Source organism: Pteronotus mesoamericanus, unplaced genomic scaffold, assembly GCF_021234165.1.
Source record: "Pteronotus mesoamericanus isolate MK-2021 breed Mesoamerican mustached bat unplaced genomic scaffold, CSHL_Meso_final contig_25, whole genome shotgun sequence".
NCBI classification, from domain to species: domain Eukaryota; kingdom Metazoa; phylum Chordata; class Mammalia; order Chiroptera; family Mormoopidae; genus Pteronotus; species Pteronotus mesoamericanus.
The window spans coordinates 10,739,818-10,756,983 of NW_026555105.1; the positions used below are offsets into that span (position 1 = coordinate 10,739,818).

General features: G+C 52.9%; 1 protein-coding gene across 2 annotated transcripts in view; it reads right to left on the bottom strand.

Moving 5' to 3' along the window:
- Positions 1-280: 280 nt before the first annotated feature.
- PKIG (cAMP-dependent protein kinase inhibitor gamma) overlaps positions 281-17,166 on the bottom strand; it is a 71,089-nt gene continuing 54,203 nt past the window's right edge. For both annotated transcript variants that reach the window (XM_054573707.1, XM_054573708.1), the window contains exons 3-4: positions 4,416-4,589; positions 281-1,046 (exon numbers count right to left, since the gene is read on the bottom strand). In XM_054573707.1, the coding sequence (XP_054429682.1) occupies positions 967-1,046; positions 4,416-4,566 (231 nt within the window). In that variant the 5' untranslated portion in view covers positions 4,567-4,589 and the 3' untranslated portion in view covers positions 281-966. The remainder of the gene's footprint in view (positions 1,047-4,415; positions 4,590-17,166) is intronic.

A 17,166-nucleotide genomic window follows, 5' to 3' on the forward strand; every position in this document is an offset into this window, starting at 1 on the left:
GAAACAAGGCTTGAGGAGCCGTCTGCTTAGGTGCTCCCTGAGCTCTTAGCACCTTCTAGTCTAGGTTCTAAGGGGAAAACCTTCCTTTTGGGTTCCTGAAGCTGCAGACTGCGGCGAGAGAGGCTGAGGTGGAAGGAGGGTCCTCGGTCACCAGGCCCAGGAGCGGGGTGGCTTCTGTGGAAGCCCGGGGCGGCAATGGGTCCCGGCTGACTGGGGACTCATGAGAACGAGGCCCAGTCCTGCTTCTGCTGCTTCAAGGAGAAATAATCAATCATCTTAAACCCATCACACAAATCATCAGCATTTATTTCCTGGGTCCCAGGTGTTATTCATCTTGGTAGAAAGAAAGGGCACAAAGTTGATCAGGTAGTTTTGAGCACAAAAGTCCCTTCCCTAAAAACCGATTGTGAAGCTCCACGAGGGAACCTCAGAGCTGCACCGATGCTCAGAGTTTAGCTTAAAATGGCTTTCAAAAACCAAAAGTGAATTGATTGTCGGCTCCTTCCCTCTCTGCTGAAAAATGTTTAAAATTTTTTAAAAGTTTAAAAGTGATTTTCCAAAAAAGAGATCAGATGGCCTTGGCCTAGGAGGCTGGGATCGGAGAAGAGGGGCGTGGCCCCTGCCCAGGCCGCCAGGAGAGGAGCCTTCTTCGGGGGAGGGGCTGCTCACCCAGGCGGGCAGGGCGCAGCCCCCGAGTCCCGGTGCCAATGGAAAAATAACATCCTGCGGTTAAAGTGTCTTGAAAGTGTACCTGGGCACAGTGAGGAGGTGGTAGTGCGGGGCCAGCGGGTGTGGGCGGAGGGCCTTCCCAGGTAAGGGCCGCGGCGGCCTCTGGGGGTGCCTTTCAGTCTGGCCTTGTTTGCCTGGAACATGGGGCTCAGAGAAGAGGCTGTCCGGCCAGCTCCAGGGCTCCCTGTCCGGGTGGGGACAGCAGTCTCTCTCCAGCCTCCCTGGGCAAGGTCAGACTCAAGATGAGGTGGTCCCGTCGCTGCTCTCTGGCTGGTTGCTGGCCTCCTTGTCCGAGGTGCCTGCCTCCACCTGTCCTTCTGGAGGGAAGAGGAAGCGGGTCACATACACAGACGTAAAGCACAGGAGGTCGGGAAGGGCCCACAGTGGTGACAGTGGGCGAGCCCCGGGGGCGCAGACAGGGGCGGATTGGGGGTGGTGGTGGCCAAAGGGAACTTCAGCCTGGTCTGACAATTCAATCCTTACAAAACGCATGTGGTGGCACTAGTATAATTACAGTCAAAGGCCAGGGCTGTGGATGGGCGCTAAAAGCACCAGGCAAAGGGCTGCTGAGGGTCAAGATACTTGTGTAGGTCCTTCTGAAGGAGAGGGCAAACGGGGCCCCAGCATGGAACACGTGCTCCGAGAATGGTAATTCCTGCAAGACGGAAACGGGCATCAGGCTGGCCCGGCTTAGGGGAGCACCAGGGTGCGGCCCGCAGCCGGGTTAGGGGTGGAGCCCATGGCTGCTTCGCCGTGCCATGTCCTCACCAGACCAGCCACAGCGCCGGCTCCGGCCTCTGTCTTTGCACCCGTAGGCTGCGCCTTTCACATGACTAACCACCACCGCCCTGTGCCAGCTCCATGCAATCCACACAGCAGCCTGGAGGTGTGATTAGGGGCAGGATACGAGTGAGAAAACCGAGGCTGAGAGGGAGGAACTGATTTGCCTGAGACGGAGCGGTGAAGGAAGCCAGCGTCCCTCCCATGAATTCTGACTTCTGCCAAGCGGCATTCTCTAGGGTTCACACAGGGCTGTCGTCCTCGGCACGGCCTCGTTCTGCCCTTGCAGCAGTCTTGGGAAGCGGGCGTGAGCAGTAGCAAGAGGTACAGGGAGAATTTGGACATCTGGCTCCCTGCCAGGCCACCTCCTCTCCTGGGTGGTAACCGTAGCAAAGGCTTGGTCGCAGAGGGTCCCCCCGGCCCCTCCAGAAGCCTGACAAACTAGACGGCACTCTGGGCAAATTTCCCAGCCTGTGATGCCCAAGTTGGCTCTGAGCTCCGGCTGGCATGCAGAAAAAGTCTTGTCAGAGTGCGCAGTAACCTCTGCCCTGCCGTTTCCTCGCTGTGGGACCATGGACAATTCATTTAATCTCCCTGAGTCTGTTTCCTGATCTCTAAAGAGAGGAAGGTGACACCTCTGCCTGCTCACAACAGGTGCGTTGGGCCTGCCTGTGGCCATTGGACATGTGATAATGTCTTAGCCAATGGCAATGCTTCCTCTGGGCCAGTCCCAGCTCTCCTGGCCTGAGGAGAAGGCCTTTAAGCACTTTCCTCACCAATCAGCACCCTTGGGACCTCTCGGGACAGTTTTAGGGCACCATTTGGAAACGTTTCACGGTCACACGCTGCCTGGCAGTGCACTTACTGCTCCATGCCTTGTCTGTTGTTTCTCTCATTATAAGGCCAAGTAAGGAAATGTTTGTGCGCCCCACATAAGGAAATATCAGGGAAGGCAGAGGTTTGCACACACATACTGTGCATCAGTCCCCTGGGACGCTTTAGGAAAGCAGACTCTAAGCCAGGCCCATGGAATCAGACTGTTCGGATGCCCCTCCCTGGAAAGTCTGCGGGCTGAGCAGGGCTGCGGGCCTGCTGTGGGGACTCTCCCCCGCTGCGGGAGCGCTCCCGGGCCAGTGCGGCCCACATTCCGCCCCGAGTGCCTCGCTTCCTTGCAGCGAGCATGGTGCCTTTCTCAGGTCCCCTTCTGAATGTCAGGCACCCTGGAAGGAAACTGTCATGCACTCAGCCTGGCCAGGTGACTCAGCTGGTTGGAGCAGTGCCCCGCACACCAGAAAGGGCGCGGGTCTGATCTCTGGTTGGGGCACGTATGGGAAGCAACCAATCAATGTTTCTTACATCAATGTTTCTCTTTCAAAATCAATAAAAACATATCCTTTGATGAGGATTTTTTTTAAAAAATGCATACAATCCACGTGATCCAGATTGCTACGGGTCAAAAATACAGAAAAGTTCTGTGGAGATGTCATGCACCTTTGGACACAGACGCTTCAGAGATTTCGAAGTGGAGGGGGAAACAGGTATTAGAAGGGATGGGGCCCACGAACAAGGGGCTGCAAGTGCTGGGGCAGAGGGAGAACACAGCTCGCCAGAGGTGAGGATACAGAAGCCCCGGCCACGAGCCCCTGGCAGTGCGCCCCGGCCGCAGCTGCTCATTCAGCCGCACGGTCAACAGCCACGGACCAGGCACCTCGATCGTTTCCAAATGATGCCAGGACCAAGGACACAAGACAGACCCTGTGTGGGAGAAACTCACAGCCTAGACAGGGGGCACTGTGCTAAGTGCAGCTTGGAGGCGCGAAGATGCGCCTCCCTCTGCCTGAGGCGGGTGTGGTCAGGGAGGCCTCTCAGCAGAGCAGTTGGTGTTTCTAAGAATCAAGAGTGAGCCAGAGGCGGGGTGGTGGCGGGGGGCGGGGGGAGACGGGAGGGGTGAGCAGGGAAGGCCAGACAGAGGGAGCGGTGTGTTCAGCCTGCAAGGGGCTTTTCAGAAATAGAAGTACTGCCCTGACGATGTGGCTTGGTTGGGTGTCACCCTCCCCCCCCCCACCGCCGCCGCCAAGCGAAAGGTCACTTTGCTTCCTGGTGGTTTGGTTTGCAGTTGTGGGGAACCAAAAATAAATAATAAATACATATATTTAAATAAATGTTAAAAAAGAAATAGAAGTACTTTCCTCCGCTGGATCAGAGGCACCAAGGGAGAAAGAGGAGCGGGGGCTGGTGAGGGGGCGGGGTGACACCCTCGGAGGCTGGTGCGCAGGGGCGGGGAGTGTGGGCCGCATGATAAGGAGGGCTGACGGGACAGAGGAGGGTGTGGGTGCAGTTCTTCGGGCTGGGGGCTGGGGGCTGGGGGCGGCCTGGTCCTCCTGCGTTAACCTGCTGGAGAACAAGGTAACCTGAGCAAGCCACCCAGCTTCTCCGGGCCTATTTGTCCAGATAAAAAAACATGATGGGGTTGGGTGCGTGTCCCCACAAAGTCTTCTCTGTCCTGTACTCGGGATGGGGAAGGAGAGGGGAGGGAGGGGAGGGACGGGGAGGGAAGGGGAGGGGAGGGGAGGGGAGGGGAGGGGGGAATGGGGTGGAGGCAGCAGGGACAGCAGGTGCAGCTTTCTCCGTTCGCCTCTTCAGCCTGTGGTTTCCAAACCCCTGCTACTGCCCAGAACAGAAGGCCCTGCTCCCGAGGCGCGCATGTTTAAACCCAGGAGGCCGCATCAGAGGGCTGAGGCATCCTGTGGTTGGGAGGGCCAACGACGGCTGCCAGGGAGAGCCTTCTGAGCCCCTGGTATCTGAGCCTGGACATGAGGCGGCGGCCCCAGGCCTGGGTGGGGCCTGTTCTCACGGAGGAGTGGGGAGGAGTGGGGAGCCGTGCGCGGTGCTGAGGGCGTCCTGACCTGCCCCCTCCAGTGCCAGCTCGCCCATGTCTCCAGCCAGCTTCCTCACGCTCACGGCCTCGGAGTCTCCCTGGATGTCAGGGACTGCGTTCCGACGGCCAGTCCGGTCACAGGAGATGAAGTCCGAGTAGGAGGACTCGACTTCCATCATGCCTGTCGCATCGCTCGTCAGGCCTGGGGGGACAAGGGCAGGAGGGCAGCCGTGAGTCCAAGTGCATCCTGTGGGGAAGACACAGTCCTGGTCCCCAGCACTGATACCTTCTGACAAAACGAGTTATTGCCTTGATTGTTGATGACAAAACAGAAAGCACAGAAAAGGTTCAAAGAACAAAATGCCACCTGTAATTTCACACCCAGAAATCCACCGATGTTTCAAAGAACAGCTCTGTCTTTAAAGTTATTGATAAATAACAACACATTCATCAGTATCACATGCCAGCCCTGACCAGTGTGGCTCATTGGTTGAGTGTCATCCTCCAAAGCAAAAGGTTGCTGGTTCAATTCCCAGCCAGGACACATGCATGGGTTGCAGGCTTGTCCCTGGCTGGAGTGTGTACAAGAGGCAACTGATCAATGTTTCTCTCACACATCGATGTTTCTACCCCCTCTTCTTCCCTTTCCTCCTCTTTAAAAATAAATAAAATCTTAAAAAAAAAAAAGAAAGTCCCGTGCCAGGCACTGGCTGAGTGCTGTAGATACAGGAATGCATAGGTCAGCCATGGTCCCTGCTCTCAGTTACGTAAACTACCTTGCACCTAGTAATTACCATGGTGCTCGGGGCTTCTAGGGAGAAGGCAGGGCGCTGGAGTGACTACCAGAGCTCGACCAAGGCTGGGCGTCAGAGATCCAAGGAGGTAATGGGTGTTATCAGGACAAGGCACTGAGGGGAACAGCATGTGTGAAGGCTCTGAGCGGGATGGAATAACAACGAGCTGCAGGCTTGGGGATGGTGGGCGAGGCAGCGACACCCAGAATGCAGAGGAGCTGGGCAGGGGCCCGCCCGATCACGCCCGCGACCTGGTCCCTGAGGCGTCCAGGCCAGGTCCTGATGGTCAGATCTGCATTTTCAGAGGTGATCCAGGTTAAGCAGGGCCCGGGAGGGGAACGCTGAGCTCCCGCAGAGGTCAGAGGTGAGAAAGACGGCGCAGGGAGGAAGGTGGTGGTGGCCAGGTTCTACATGTCGCCCAGAGGATGAATCAGCAGGACTCAGTGTCTGACCGCTGGGAAGCGGGCCCCCAGATATGGGGAGCAGCAGAGGAGGCGCATTCAGGGGCGCGGTGGTGGGTGAAGGTTAAGGGTTCCATCGGCCATGTTAACTTTGAGATGCTTGTGAGCCCTCCGAGGGGACGGGGGACGGAGCTGAGGAGAGACCTGGGGTACGGCACGAGGAGGGGAGACAGGGCATTAGAAGTTATTGCTGAGATAGTGGCCAACAGCCCTGGTGGCTGGTTATACTACATAGAGAAAGGAGAGAACCATATATATCAAGAAGGGCCATATATAGTTTAAAAATTATATGGGGATGATACAATGCATTGTGTTTTATAGCCTACTATTTGGAACAGTCTAGAGTGTGCCATTAAGGTTCCCTATTGGTGACTTTTGTACCTGCATACTTGCACGTGCTACAGTTTGATCTGTCCCCAAGAAATGAACATGGGGATACTTTCCAATTTTACACAATCACAGATGGTACTAGGTCTTTATGTAAATCCTTAGAGAACATTCCTAGGAAGTAGAATTGATGGGCTAAAGCGAAGGATGAAATAGTGTTAAGACATGTTGTTTCGACACAGTTCCAAGCTGCCTTCCCATGGCACAGTGGCACGGTTAGGGGCACCGACTGCCCGTGCGGTCCAGGATCCACGCGTAACTGAGGTCGGCCCTCCACACCGCCAGGTTCCCAGCTGCCAGCTGACCCCAAAAAACGCAGGTTTGAAATGCATGGGTCAATTGAAAAAAAAAAAATCCACTTATAAACAGACCCCCGCAGTTCAAACTCACATGGTTCAAGAGTCAACTGTATTTTTGATGATGAAAAAATGAGTATAAAACTTATAAAATTCATTACTGTTCCTACTTCTATTCTCATCAGCCGCACATACTGTCTGTTTATCTGCACCTTGCCGACCACAAATACTATCACATGAAAAACTGTAACCTGCTGGGGGGTCTGAATGAGTGTCTCTCACTGGCCACCTGTGATTTTTCTGAGGGCAATCAGACCCACCGCCGGGACCCTGGCTGCCTGGCAGAGCCTGCTTTGGGAAGTGGGAGGGTGGTCTAAGCCGCTGGCCTGACCTCACACCTTCAGAGCCCTCCTAGGTGGGGCGGGTCCAGCAAGCCCCAGTTCTAGATGCACGCAGGCACAATGTCAAGGTCCTCTGCAGAGTGAGGGAGTTTGGTGACGGCGCACCGCAGGGCGCCCTCTGAGCGTCCAGCAGGCGGCCAGGCATTACATGAATTATAAAGTATTTATAAAAAAGAAGGGTGCCAGATGGGCCTATACTGATATAGCAAGGGCTTGGAGATAAACTGTTAATTGAAAGATGTAGGTTTTCAACGCCTAAATAACGCCTAAAATAAAACCCAGTTTCTGTGGTGAAAGATAGCAGATACAGGCCGAAAAAAACCCTGCCAAGTGTGATTCTCTGTGACTAAGGGGAACTTTCCCTTTAAGTCTGTATTTTTGTAAAGGTAGAAGTTTTTATATGCTCCAGTTATTGTGTCATGTTTTCAGAAGATAACTGACGTTGCCTGGCAGTATGCGCCCCAAAGTGCCCAGGGTGGGACTCAGTGAATGCTTTGGGGAATGTGTGTGTGCACGAGAGGGGAAGGGAGAGCGGGAGGGAGGGAGATAGAGACAGAGAAGAAAGGGGGAGGGGCAGAGGGGGAGGCAGAGGAAGGAGAGGGCAGTGGGAGGAGCGGGGAGGGGCTGGCCAGTACGGAGGGCTAAAACCCCATCTCCCAATACCTAGCTGGGAAGAGACACCTGAAAAATAAATTAGGGCAGTCAAAGATCAGGCACGGGAGACAGGGGGGTGTCCAGTAGAAGAGAAAAAAGAGTGACCTCGTGCTGTGAACCTGGCTCTGCCCCTCTCTGGACCTCTGTTACCCCAGGGTTAAAGGCAGGGCGGGAATTGTGTCTCAGGGGCTCCCCTAGAGCTCCGGCAGAGGGCGCGCCCAGCCTGCCTTTTCCTTGGCTGCCCCGAGGGAAGGAAGTGGCCCCAGTCACTGTGCTTCGGCTCCTCTACAGCAAAAAACAAACGACGATGACAGGGGAAAAAAAAAACCCAACAAAAAACAAAACTCTGAAATCCCAGAGGCGGTTCCTTCTGCAGGTCACAGAAGTTCCACTGCCGCCGCCCCCGCCCCCCCCCCCCCCACCGCCGCTGGGTGAACTGCTCAGAGCTTCAGAACATGGGGATGGCCTGTTGCCATAGCAGCAATAACAATAAAAATTAGGGTAATTCTAACACTAAGTAAAGGTAACATTTACCAAGTCACTCTATATGTTTTCCATGCCTCGCTCACTCAGTTGTCACACAGCTCCCTGAGATTAGTGAGGAAGTTTGTAACCATGACTCAGAAAGGCCTCAGGGCGCCAGGCTCGTCCTCCACGTTATTCCTGCTGCCGACAGGAAGGCACAGACCCTGCGCGGGTCACACCACCTCCCCGAGCGCTGCTTCCTGACTCTTTTCCTCCAACTAGAATTCTAGCTCCATGAAAATAAGGATTTTTATTTGGATTTCTTCTTCTTCTTCTTTTTAATCTTAACCCGAGGGCATGCCCATTGATTTTCGAGTGAAGGGAAGGGACAGTGATGTAAGAAACATCGATCAGTTGCCTCTCCCATGCACCCCAACCTGGGACTGAACCTGCAACCTGGCATGTGCCCTGACTGGGAATTGAACCCGTGACCTTTTGGTTCACCAGATGAGGCTCCAACTGAGCCACGCCAGCCAGGGCTTTATTTGGATTTTCACTGTGCCAGGCTGAAAGGCCTGATCATGGCAGCTAAGCCAACATGCTCTGGCTGCCCCATCCTCAGATTCTCCACCAGCACAAAGAGCAGATCCTCAATAAATACTCCTCAAATTAATTTTGCATCTGTCTTTCTACCTTCCCTCCATCCCTCTTTTCCTATCTGCGGGAACGATAAAGTGACGCTTTCTCAGGATTACTGCGGAAGGCCCCGGCCCACTAGAGACTGCTGTGTTGATGTTCTTCTCTGGTATCTCTAGGATCTGACACCATGGGATGAAGTTACAGGCTCCGCCTAAAAGGAGCAGATACTCTGGGCCTTGGCTCCCACCCCTGCCCAGCTGACCTTACGAGTTGCCCAGTGCAGGAAGCTGGCTCTCCTGGCTCAAGGAGGGAAGTGTGCCAAGCTCAGAGCACAATCCTGGAAAACACCAACCCAGCCAACAGGCTCCCGCTGCCTTAGCCCCATCCCCTCAGAGGGCAGTGGTTCCAAAGATGGGTCAGGGGTTTGCATCTAGGGAGCTCTCTGACCCACAGGGTGAGCACGTTGTTCCGTTTTTCTTCATTTGTGTTCTTCCCTCGCTCTCTCTTCTTCAAAGTCAATAGCAAATGTGGAAGTAAAGAATCCTCAGAGTTGGAAATCGCGTCAGAAAATTGTCAATCTCAGACTGTTAATGAGAGTGTAAACTGTCAGGGCCTCTCTGGGGAGTGACCTGACAGGATGCTTCAAGAAACCTCAACTTTTTTTCCTATCCGTAAGCCGCTAAGTCAGTATGTCTGCTATGTCAGCTTACAATAATTTATTCTAAGAAAATAACCCAAGTTGTGCATAAAAATCAATGTACAAAGATGTTCATCACAGTGTTATTTATAATAGTCTAAAATTAAAGACATCAAAATGTGCTCCTAAATGGATATGCCAAATGGCTTAAATGGAAAATGCAGACGTATATACATATTTAACTAATTTATATCCAAATGAAATATCACTTAGGCATTAAAATACTTCTGAATATTTTTAAAAGACATGGGGAAATGTTTGCCTATATTGTTAAATGGAGAACAATCTCAATGACATGATCATGTACATTATTTAATTCAGTTACGAGTGACTTAAATACTCTTTGTATGTTCTGTATTTTTATAGTGAAAACACTCACTGTATTTTAAAAACATTACATTTTTGAGTACGTGCCCATGTGGTATGACAAGGCACAACAGGGAAAAGAGGAGGTATGGTGGTCTTCCCACAGACACCCCGAAGGCAGGCACTTTGTGTCCTCCCAGAGTTCCTCTATGCAATGTTCATCTTCCCTCCTTTTTCCTTCTTATTTAAAACAGAGAGCTGTTTCTGTCTTGCTTTTTTTCATTTACAAATATACCCTGAAGCCACTGTACCACTGATCACTTAGTATTAATAAAGCACTTAGTATTGTTCATTTTTGTTGGGTGATTTCAGTAAAACCGTCCTTTTTGTTCAACTCCTTTGTTTTTACTGTTTAATGGACATAGAATGTCAAAGCTTATACTTCGTTCTTTTGTGCTTTATGGTGCTGAGTGGAACGGAAGTTCTACAAAAGTGGTGCCTTGACCTGGCTGGCATGTGCAAGGCTGTATCTGAGAGGTCTGGCACAAAATTGAAGCTCAATGAATATTTGATCAATGAGTGATGTTCTAGACTCCAGGGCAGAGAGAGCCAAGGGGTACGGCAGCCCTGTATCATGACGGTGGTCAAAGGTCTGGCCCAACCTCTAAGCAGGAGGATGACCCCCGTTGAGTCCCTTCCTCTCCCCCAGCTTTCTTTCCCCCTCTGAATAATGAAGGTTGAAATATAATCTCCAAGTCTCTTCTGGCCCTGACACTCCATTCATTCATTCCTCCATTCATTCATTCCTCCGTTCATTCATTCCTCCATTCATTCGGTGTTTTCAGAGCACCTTCTATATGCCAAGGACTGTGCCAAACATGGTGTATACACTGAAGCCTAAACAGACATTTACAATTTGAAAAGAGAAAAACACAAAGACCAGGGAAATGAATCCCTCATTGCAGACTGTGATAAAGTGCTATGGAAGAAGAGAGCAGGGTTCCGTGTGTGTGGATGGTTCAGTTCAAGGTCACATGTTCAGGGAAGGCCTTCTTGAGGAGGTGACCGTGATCTACAAGGAAGGTGGAGGGAGGGTGATCCAGGCAGAGCTAACGAATGGTCTGGGTCCATGGCAACCTGGTATCTCCTCTCTCAGCTCCAGCCCTGCATGGTGCTCAAGAGCGATCCTCTTTCCCTCTTCCTCCTCGGGCGGTTTTGGTGCCTTCCTGGGGTCTGGACTCTTGAAAGGCATTAGATTGACCCTGACTGCTCAGGTCGGAGGGAAGAGCCTTCCACTCAGCTTCCCAGACTCTCCCTCGGCGGCCGGGGTCGGAGACTGCGGCTCCTACCGGTGCGTGCTCCGGGTGCTGCCGGCTTTCCCCATGGGAAGCCGCCCTTCCCGCTTCTCCCCCCACTTTGTAAACTGAAGAGGCCCCGGACTCTGCCAAAAGCTACACTGCCCGTTCCAAGCCTGCAGCTAGCAGTCCTCAGCGCGCAGGCAGATTCCATCACAGCTCCAAATTGTTTTCCAAATATACCAGAAAGGTCATTTCCTGTTTTTTTTTCTTTTTAAAAATTAAATATTTGCAGAGACCGTACAAAAAGAAAGCAGATCATTTTGCAGAGGACACAAAGCACAGAGTGGGACGCGGTCCCGTGGGAGACCTGGGGGTGGGGCAAGGGCTCTCTAACGTTTCTCTGAGGGAAGGAAGGGCTGTGCGAAGCTGATGGAAATGCCAGGGCCCACGGCACTGGCGTTCTTCAAACTCAAAGGGAACGGCTTCTCTCCGTGCCGGGCAGCCAGAACCGCAGAGCCACTGGGCAAGCAGAAAAGTCGGGGCCCCAAACCAAGCACATTCCGAGAACCTGGGGAAGGGCGGGGCGGCTGGCTCCAGCCCCGCGTGGCCTGCTGGGGGCTGGCACCGTGCTCTGCCTGCTGCCCTAGGGGCCCCTGCAGCTGGGAGTCACCAGAGAGGAGCCCGTCTCCCGCCAGGGCAGTGCCTCCGTCCGTCAGAGAGTGGCTGCTTGGTGAGGCTTTGCTTGGCAACAGTCAGGCAGGGCCTTGGCCTCTGGGGGCGAGGCCTGCAGCTGCAGTGCAGGCGGCGGGGGACAAGCCACAGGGTCCTCCCGGGGAGGAGGTAAGGGCAGGGTGCTCAGTCGCTTCCAGGCTGCCAGTCCCCAGGGACACTGTTCCCTCCTCCAGGGGCTTCCAGACACCACAGCCCCAGGCCTGCGCCTGCGCACCCGTGCTGCCTCCATTAGGGACCTCTGTGTTAGAGGCCCTCAAGGCCAGGCCCCTCCTCCTGTGCTTATTTACTCCCTGGGATTCTTAGCCCTTCCCTAAATAGTCTCTGTAGACAGTTCCCGAATAGCCCCAGGCCTGTGTTAAGAGCTCAAGATTTGTGACTCTAACTGCCCCTCCCCTATCTCGCCAGCCTGTGGAAGTTCCCTGGTCCAGTCGCAAGCCTGCTCCCTCCAGCCTTCCCCAGCTCTGCTGGGCACCTTCTGCCATGGCTGCTCAAGCTGGAAACCCGGAGCCGCCCTGGACTCCGCCGCCTTCTTCACCACTCTCGGAGAGCCTGTCCCCGGGTCCTGTCGCTTCCACTAGCAAAACAGGAGCCTGTCCTTTCTACCTGCCAAACGGTCTGAATTTGCCCGCCTCTCCCCTCCACGTGCGCCTCCCGGCTCCATCGTTTCCCCCCCAGCCCCCTCACCGTACCCCTGCTTTCCCCTTGGCCTTTGCCCAAGCTCTATTCTCTACACAAGCAGCCAGGGCGCTGTTCTCAGAGCGGGCATCGGGCCGCGTGATTCCATGCTTCATTCAACCTCCGATGCTCGCCCATTCCACATCTGGCAACACGCAAACTCTGCACTAGGCCCTGAAATCCCGCATGAACCCAGCCCTGCCTTCCTCTGTGACCTTCTGGTTCATTTTCACTCACTCCGTGGCCCATTCCGCTCTGTCCAAACTGGCCCCTCTTTAATTCCTCAAACCTGCTAAGTTCTTCTTGCCCTCAGAGTCTCCACGGGACTGTCCCCTCTGCCTAGAACATTCTCTGCCATCCTGCGCTTTACAGAGCCTCACACTTGGATTCCCGGCCTTCTCTTTTCAACTCTCCTGCTCCAGGGGCCTGAGAGGAGGGCCTGCAGGGAGCGAAGCCTCGGGGAGCCCCCGCGCCCACTACAGCGTGCCCGGGAGGCCTGGCTGGAGCCGTCAGAGGTGCAGTGGACGCAGCAAGGACTGTGGGGTCACCTCAGCTTCTGCCCTGACAGCTCAGTGGCTCGCCTGCCTGTGGGTTCCTCTGCTGTAAGACGGGGGTGTTACAATGGCTTTGAAAGGTAGCTGTGGGATTAACTGGCATTTACGAAGTCCTTTCTGCGTGCCGTACTAAGCATCTTCTGGGCAAGGTCTCATTTAATTTTACAGCAACTCTAGCAAGTAGACAGCATTCTTATTCCCATTCCACAGAAGAGGAAGCCGAGGCACACACAGGGTGCTAAGTAGCTTGCTCAGGGTCAGGTACCCACTGAGCGTGGAGCAGGGCCAAGCCTGTGCTGCTAGGCTTGAAGGCATGGAAATGAATTACCGTCATGCCTGGCACATAATTAGGGTCTTGTAAAAAGTGTCCATTCCCTTTTCTCCTCTTCTTTTTCCTCTACCCCCGATCTTATAATAAAGCCTTCCTGAAGAATGAACAAGAAAGCAGCGCAAGCCCCAAGAAAACACTCACTCATGGGGGTGGAAACACGTCCTCGAGGTGTCTCACCCTTGCTCAAGCGAAATCCCGGTGAGAGTGTTCAGAATCTTTTTAGTGATGATGGGTGTCTCTGAATTCTGCCACCAAACTCTGTATTTTTACCTAATTTCACAGCAACGGTAAAAATTATTTTGTGGTTCAAATTTCACAGCCCCTAGCACCGCGGCAGCTCCACGCCACCCCGCGGCAGGGCAGGGTTAGCGCTGCCCGTAGGGCGGGGCTGAGGGCCGGGACAGGGATGCAGGCTCCGCGTTCCCTGCAGCCTGTGCTTCCGGGAGGCCTTTGGAAAGGGCCGAATAGTCCAGCTGAATTACTGCTCGGAGGCCTTGCCTGGTCTCCCGGGTCTCCTGCTGCTAGCACATCATCTAAACTTGGGGAGGGCTCAGCTAGAAAGCGAGGCGCCGAGGATCTGGCAGTCCCCATCACCACATGGTGGGAGGGAGAGGGGCAGGAAGGGAAACGGAGGTCATCTTGAAGTAGGGCGCCCAAGTCTAGGGACTGGACAGAGCTGCAGCTCTGCTGATGCCGGGTTGGGTGCCTCCGGTGGGGCTCTTCCCCTCTTCTTGCCCTTGAGCTTCGGGGGTTTGGAATGCGGAATGACAAGGTGAGTGGGCGTCTCAGTGGCGGCCCTGAAACATGCCTCAAATTCTCTGACATTCCTATTAAGAGGTGAGTTTGGATGAGCTGGCCTTGGTGACTTGCTTCTAAGATAATGCAACAGATGCCATGTGACTCCCAAGCTGAGGTCAGAAGTGGCAATAAACTCCCACCCGGCTCTCTCTACACACTTGCTTTTGGAGCCTCCCGAGGCTGCCCTGCTGCGCGGGAGCCCTCGCCGGCCCCACACAGTGACCGCGGTTGGAGTCCTGAGCTGGCGCGGAGAGCGGTACGGCCAGCAGCTCCCAGCTGCGCTGGCCCCTACCTGTTCCAGCCCCAGCCACTGTCCAACTGCAGCTGCATGAGCGATCCAGAAATGTCTAGCCAAGCTGTTCCCAAGCTCCTGCCTACAGAAACCATGAAAGACAATAAACGACTGCTGTTGTTTTAAACCACCAAGTACTGAAGGTGATATGGATCCAGCTCTGTGGTCTCTCTCCAGTTTCTCCAGAATTCCATAAAAAGCATGCCCAAAATCCAGTGTGAAGAATGAAGAGATCTTATCTCTATCATATGAATGAATCCGTCTATTCATCCAGGCAAAAAAATTTAACTGTCACTCAATGTGTACCAGATGGGATGAGATGCCATGGCTACGAAAACGGTGAAGCACCGCCGTGCCCTTGACGGAAGCTTGTGGTGTTTGGGGCCCACGTTAACCAACTGTATACAAGACTCCAACCCCTGGGCTCAGCGTTCCAGCCCCCACCCCCACCTCCAGGCACTGAGTCTTCATGGGGACTGCTAGCCCCCGGCCCAAGCATCCTGTGTAACTCCTAGCGGCCCAGGACAGAGATTCTCCCGGCAGGAGAGACAGGGCCTCCTTGTTTTGTCTCTTGTAGCACTTGTAACTCATTCAATAGTCAGTCATAGAATATGTATGGAAGTCTCATGAGCCAGGCATGGCACAGGCAGTGATACGTTTGCTCAATATCTACCTTCCCAACTGGTTCCAAGAGGGCAGATACCTGGACTCTCTCTCGTGTCTCTGTGTCCCTGCATAGTTCCTGACAACTGAAGATGCAGAATAAACTCGTATGGATGAAGGAACAGACAAAGAGACAAAATAGGAACTTCAGAACATCCACCCTGTCAAGCCAGTGATTAAAATGGCCATCTGGCAACTTGCTCCTGACCAGATAAATAACAATGGTAATAGCAAAAGAAAAATGGCCACCACTTATGGGATGTGTAATCTGTGCATGGGACCAGGTAACAAGAGCTTTCCACATATCTTCTTATTTACACTCCCCAGTAGCCCAGCACGATTAGGTCCCTTGTACACAGAGCTAGGACTGGCTGGCTCCTAGGTCCAAGGCCTCACGGATGGCATCTCTCTTTGGCTCAGGGAAGCAGAGGATGCTGGAGCCTTAGAAAAAGATAAGCTTAATGGGGCAGAAGTGGCAGGAGGAGACTGACTGGAGAAGAAAAGAGGGTTCTCCTTTGTTCTTATTCACATCTGTTTCCAGCGAGTCTGTGACCTGCTGGTCGTACACTAGCACTGAGATTCACAGCATGTTCCTTCATTCCTTTAGTCCCTCACTCAGTCCTCACTAGGTAACGGACCCTTTCCAGCAATGACCTCAAGGTACTTTTGGAGGCATTGTGTTATTTAACACTCCCAATAGAGCGCCTAAGTGGCTCAGAGAGGGTGTGAGTCACCCCCCAGGTCCTCCATCCAGCCAGTGACTGAATCGGGACTTGAGTCTGCGTCTCCTCATTCCCAAGTCAGTGCACATTCTTTAGGATGGTCCATCCTGGTGATGGCTCTGCCCTGATGTGGATAAGACAGCACCTGTCTTGTCCCCATCGGAGAACTGTTCTGTTACCAACCTTCCTTCCTCTGGCTCTCCTCAGTTCACACGGCTACCCAACCTGGGTGAAATAAGGCCACGGACTGCAATAATGGGCCAGAAGGGCTTTCCGAGTGATGTACTGAGCGCCTCCCACAGTGCCTGCTGCAGAGGCCTAATAAATGTTTTCTAAAGGAACGGATGAACGGATGAATGAGACAGGAGAGAGACTCACCGAGTCTGCTACCTTGAAATAGCTCGAGAGAGCACGCAGTTACACATCCTCTGAGTGCCTAGCAGGGTCCTTTCTGTGCTGCCTCCTGAACTTCAAAGAGTGACAGCATCTCCATGAGTGCCCTTCCCGTCAACAACCACAGCAAGGCCAGCAGTTCAGATGACAAAAAGGATCCCATGCTGAACTGCCACTGGTTCCGATGCCAGTGGAAAAATGCGTGCCCACAAAACCATCATCGTTTTACCAGACGCTCACTGAGGAAAGCCTATTTGACAAAAACTTGTCTCTTGTTTACGTCAACTCCAAATTCGAGCCTGTAGCTTCTCAGCTAATAAAACCATTTATAAAATACATTGGATCAAATTTTATTTGTTTAATTAATCCTTAGGGAATGACTCACTCCAGATCACCAAGATTCCCACACTGTTACTCTTCCAAGTATCAAAACTTTATCTGGAGAGCCCTGGCCAGCATGGCTCCATTGGCCGAGTGTTGTCCTGTAACCCAAGGGTCGCGGGTTTGATTGCTGGCCAGGCACAGGCCTGGGCTGAGGGTTTGATCCCCGCTCCGAGTACATACGATCCCTGGTCTGGGCATATAAGGGAGGCAACCACCTGATGTTTCTCTCTTGCACTGATGTTTCTCTCCCTTCCTCTCCCTCGAGAAACAATGAAAAAAAGAAAATGTCCTCAGGTGAGGATAAAAAATAATTTAAGAAAAAAAAAACAAACCCTTTACCTGGAGAGAGACTGGTGGTTGCCTAGCACTGGGGAGGGTTGGGAGGGATCAGAAGGAGATGGTTAAACGATGTGGGGTTTCTTTTTGGGGTAATGAAAATGTTCTTACATTGATTGTAGTGATGGATACACAATTCTGTAAATATACTAAAGGCCACAGAATTGTAGACTTTTTTTTTTTTAGTTACTTATTTTTAGAGGGGAAGAGGGGGAGAGAAACATTGAAGTGCTAGAGAAACAGGGATCAGTTGCCTCTTGGACGCCCCCAACTGGGGACCTGGCCCGCAATCAACGCATGTGCTCTGACTGGGAATCTAACCTGAAACCTTTGGTTTGCAGGTCGGTGCTCAATCCACTGAGCCATACTAGCCAGGGTGAATTGTACACTTTAAATGGGTGAATTGAATGGTACGTGAATTACATCTTAAAAAAGTTGGAAAATAAATAAACCTCATTTGAATTATAATGGATAGAAATTCTTCTCCTGTATCACACTAAT